Raw genomic sequence first — 4965 nt, 5'->3', positions numbered from 1 at the left:
AGGTTGCAGGCGGCTATGGTAAGGGCCATGACATTTCCCGACCAGGCGCCACGTGCTTGCCAATCACAACACACACTGGCCCAGCTAACCAATCACTGCACATTTCGTATTTCAGAAGGCGGGCCTTCGTTTGATACAGGAACTATTCGAGCCGTTCATGCCAGACTGGGGAGAGAGGTGTTGTAATAATGTAAAATATGTGAAAAATAATGTGTTTTTCGAACAACCTAATATGAGAGCCTGTTCTAGTACACCCCAAAACAAAATCAAGACTTTGTAAAAGAGCATAATTGGACCCCTTTAAGGTGTTTTTCTCATGGGTTCGCTCTTTTAAAACCCTCTTTTCACACCCCTCAGGTTTTCTTCGTGGAATCAGTGTGTGAAGACCCGGATGTTATTGCAGAGAACATCGTGGTAAGTCTCAGAACTGCAGAATATCTTCGATATCTTTATCCCACCTTGTTTTTGGTCTAAATTTGTGGTCTTGGTGTTCAGCAAGTGAAGTTGGGCAGTCCAGACTACATACACTGTAATACAGAAGAGGCCGTCGCAGACTTTATGAAGAGGATCAAATGTTATGAGAACTCTTATCAGCCACTGGATGAGGAGCTGGACAGGTAAATGCCATTTTGGTTCTGCTGAACTTAATTCAATCTATGAATCTATCAATTTCACATTAGGCTTGCCGCGATAGACGGTGCTGACGGTGATACCGGTGTTAAGCCGCAACACCGGTTACGCCACTTGCCCACCGCGGCACCGACCCCCACCGTCGTTTTGATTTTTTGTAGTAATAAAAATCATTTAGTTCAGTAAAAGAACAGACACTACAATTAAAAACTGAACGCGCTCAATGCAGCGTGCCGAACGACAGTCGCATCACAGATCAGACTTCATTTATCCAGTGAGGAGAGTGAGTCGAGCTGACGAGTGAGGTGAGGTGAGACAGACAAGATGATGGCGGATGATTTAGTTTCGAAAAGAAATGCAAAAGCGCCTGATTGGCAATATTCTGGATTTTGAAAAGCCTGTTGACTTTTGCCGTTTATTTAAGGTGATTTTGGAAGTTTTTTTTAAACATTCGTTTCTTATTTAATTGGTTCCACATTGTTTGCTGATTTTTACTTTATTTAAACTTTGTGTCATTTATTTATTTTATTTGACATCAAGGTGTATGCCGTGCCTCCAAGCTTTCTTACTCGTTTTGCTAATAAACGTTCTACGTTTCTTATTTATTTGGTTATATATTATACATGTTTACTTAGCCTATTTCCAGTTTTGTAAACCTCTTTAAACTTTATGTACGTTATTTGTTATTTTATTTTAGGCATAGCCTGCCCTATAGCATGGTGTATTTTTATTTGTTTTGTTAATAAAAGTTCTATAGGCTAAAGTGAGTTTGACGTTGTATTTTGTTGTTGCATTCAAGCAATTGACGCCGAACTGCCGCTATTTAAAAGTTAAAGTAAAATGCAAACGCCGCTTTTGCAAGCTATTTAAAAGCGAAGGAAAGCGAGAAAAAGAGGAAACGCCCCCGCCCCCACGGTGATACCGGTATTACCGGTGTTGTCACACGTCGATTAACCGGCGGGAAACTTTCCTCACCATCACAACCCTATTTCACATGCTCTTTTTTTGGTGTGTTCAGGGACCTTTCATTCATTAAGATCATAGATGTGGGGCGGCGGTACCTGGTGAACCGGGTTCAGGACCACATACAGAGCCGAATTGTTTACTACCTTATGAATATCCACATCACGCCCCGCTCCATCTACTTGTGCCGGCATGGAGAGAGTGACCTGAACATCAAAGGTCGTATCGGTGGAGACTCAGGGCTCTCGGCCAGGGGAAAGGAGGTAAGCTGTATAGACCTATTTACATTGACTGATAAATTCTAATGTAACTAACAATACAAAATTGTCTTGAAATAACATGTAAGCGTAATGAAATCAGGACAGAAATATTTGTTTGTTTCATAATAAGATTTTAATGTTTAATATATTCACAAGTTCAAAAGTATATGTTATATATAACATATTCAAAAGTATAAATAACATGCAAATGATTATCTGCTTATCAGTATCAGTACCACCCTAAATTTGAAGTTGTATTGTTAAAAATAAGCTTTTGGACAAGTACCCAGAAAAGTCCAGCTTCTCTACTGTATGTTATCATTAGATCAGATACTAAACAATTCATTCAGGTATCTTAAATCTTTCCAAAGAACGACTGTTTGTGTGCTTTTGTGTTAGTTAATAATTTAAACCTCTGTTTTTTTCACTTTCCTTCTCAGTTTGCTAAGGCTTTGAGACAGTTTATCCAGTCGCAGAATATACGGGATTTGAAGGTGTGGACGAGTCAGATGAAGAGGACTATACAGACGGCAGAAGCTCTGGGTGTGCCATATGAACAGTGGAAAGCTCTCAATGAAATTGATGCCGTAAGTCTATTGTTTATAAATGGTGAACACACCTTGTCTTTATTTCAGGGACATTGTGTTAATTGACTCATAGTTCATCTATGTGTGTTTAGGGCGTTTGTGAGGAGCTCATGTATGAGGAGATCCAGCAGAGATATCCACAGGAGTTTGCATTACGTGACCAGGACAAATATCGTTATCGCTATCCCAAAGGAGAGGTCGGTTTACATTAGATCAGTTTGCTTTCAATCAGTGCATTATTTAATTGTGCATTTGATTTGAATTGACATAAGGGTTAATGGCCTTATTCACAATAGCGAGATGTATTTTAGCATTCAGTGTTTGTATTGCTCTTTTATGTCCCTTTGGCGACAAGCAGCTTTTCCTCACTCTTTAGTGCATTAAACAGCCATCAAACAAATGTTGCTGGTTGCTAGGCTTTCTGAAAGCCATTATTTTCAGGATTAGTCACCAGTCAAATACTCAGAAATGGAGTAAACAAGTCTGTTTTGACATTGTTTCAAAAAGGCGTGTTTTTATGAACTGTTATTACTCTGACCGAGTACATAACACACCATTACCCTCAGCCGGCACATACACACTTCCATTTGCTCCTCTCATCTGTCAAGTTGTGAGCGTGTTTGTTCTTCAGAGCAGGCAGTTCTCATTTAGATCAATATCTCAAACCTGTTTACTCCGAGAGCATTAAAGCACCACACTGTTCTCACTACATTAGATAAAGACTGGGTGCAAGGTCCTGGTGTCTTGTGTTTAAGTGTGCATTTATTTCAGTGCTGTACATAAGGGTGCGTGTTTTAGGACTGTACTTATATCAATTTTGATTCATTATCAATTCAGTTAGAAACATTTCAGCTGCTTGTCAGTTTTAGTTATGAGAAAGGTTTCTGTGAACATGATGTGAACTATTGGAAAAATTCTAACTGTGCATTATCAAAACATTTGTTTAATTGTAGGCCTCAAACCGTTCAATATAATTAGTTTTTATTTTACAAATTAAATGGTCAGTGCTTAGTGAAAATCATGTCAGAGATTGTGTTATTGTAGTTAACACATAAAAAATGATATTATTTTAGTACTATTTATTAATATTTTGAACTAGCTTTTATTTTTATATTTTCTATTTTCATCCTAATTTTAGTTTGATTTAATTTTGTCATCTTTATTATTTTTTTTTATTTCTATTTCTATTTATCTTTATTTTTATTTCAGTTTTAGTAAATTTAGTACTTAAAATCTATTTAAAATTTATTTTATTTCAGTTAGTTGCCAAGGCAACATTTCTAATTTCTTTTTCAAGTTTTCATTTAATAATTCTGTTTTATTCTATTTGTTTCTATTTTATAATGGTATATTTTGAATATAATTTCACAATCTGTGACGAATGAACTTTTAGACGTACAAATATTCAGTGTAGTATCCCATGACGTTTCATGTCAGCTGCTGATTTTCTCCAGCCTTTTGTGTTTGCATGTGTGTGTGTGTGATGTGATCGTTATATGGTAAATGGAAGAGTGTTGTAATCCAGTATTCTCCTCACAGTCTTATGAAGACTTGGTCCAACGGCTGGAACCTGTGATCATGGAGTTAGAGCGGCAGGAGAACGTTCTAGTCATCTGTCATCAGGCCGTCATGAGATGCCTGCTGGCCTACTTTCTGGACAAGACTGCAGGTAATGACCACTGTGACACCACTCATGAAGATCTAGTCTCTTTTTAAATCTCAGTTCACTTGCACAGTTGTACTGATGATTAATGCATTTAAAAAGGCATTCTAAGTAATTGAAAGTCTTCTACATTTATTTGGTGTGTTTTTCTCCTGCAGAGGAATTGCCTTACCTGAAATGCACTCTACACACAGTATTGAAGTTAACACCAATGGCCTATGGTAAGACACCCTTCCTTAAGAATCTGGATATTATTCTTTAAATAATGCTATTCAGGTCTTGATTGTGAATCAATCTGGGTCTTCAGGTTGTAAGGTGGAGTCAGTCTGTTTGAACGTGGATGCTGTGAATACGCACCGAGACAGACCATCGGTAAGACTCACAAACACACTGAGCATGTCAGTCAGTTTGGTGGTTAAAAAGCCTCCCCGCCTGTTATCGCTTAAAGGGGTCATATGATGCGATTTCAAGTTTTCCTTTCTCTTTGGAGTGTTACAAGCTGTTCGTGAATAGATAAGATCCCTGAAGTTGCAAAGACTAAAGTCTCAAAACCAAAGAGATTCTGTTACACCAAATACACAAAATAATGATCTTTAAAAAAGCATCATATGACCCCTTTAAGGGAAAGTGTGCAGTCAGTCTGTAGTTATGCTTGAGAGCTCTTCTGTATAATAAAGTGATTAAGCTTTGTGGTCTCCTGAGCCTCAGCTGTCGCAGGTGTTGGGCTCACTGATGATTTTACCTATTAGCATTATTAGGATGTACTGCAGCATGCCAGATTACAATTCACTCTATTTTTTTTTGGTTCACATTTTTTCTTCTCTATACTGCTGCTTTTTTTTTTTTTTTTTCCTGTCCATGG

At 37.8% G+C, this 4965-nt stretch overlaps 1 protein-coding gene across 4 annotated transcripts in view; it reads left to right on the top strand.

Annotated features, from left to right (window-relative positions):
- LOC107685962 (6-phosphofructo-2-kinase/fructose-2,6-bisphosphatase 4-like) overlaps nt 1-4965 on the top strand; it is a 20319-nt gene that overhangs the window by 11490 nt on the left and 3864 nt on the right. For all 4 annotated transcript variants that reach the window (XM_016482737.1, XM_016482738.1, XM_016482739.1 and 1 more), the window contains exons 6-13: nt 358-414; nt 496-617; nt 1649-1856; nt 2294-2440; nt 2533-2637; nt 3980-4109; nt 4262-4324; nt 4411-4475. In XM_016482737.1, coding sequence (XP_016338223.1) covers nt 358-414; nt 496-617; nt 1649-1856; nt 2294-2440; nt 2533-2637; nt 3980-4109; nt 4262-4324; nt 4411-4475 — 897 coding nt within the window. The remainder of the gene's footprint in view (nt 1-357; nt 415-495; nt 618-1648; nt 1857-2293; nt 2441-2532; nt 2638-3979; nt 4110-4261; nt 4325-4410; nt 4476-4965) is intronic.

The sequence above is a fragment of the Sinocyclocheilus anshuiensis genome, unplaced genomic scaffold (genome assembly GCF_001515605.1).
Source record: "Sinocyclocheilus anshuiensis isolate Anshui unplaced genomic scaffold, SAMN03320099.WGS_v1.1 scaffold465, whole genome shotgun sequence".
In the NCBI taxonomy this organism is placed as follows: Eukaryota; Metazoa; Chordata; class Actinopteri; order Cypriniformes; family Cyprinidae; genus Sinocyclocheilus; species Sinocyclocheilus anshuiensis.
Note: the sequence above shows the minus strand (reverse complement) of the source record. Positions and strands in the feature narration are given on the sequence as shown.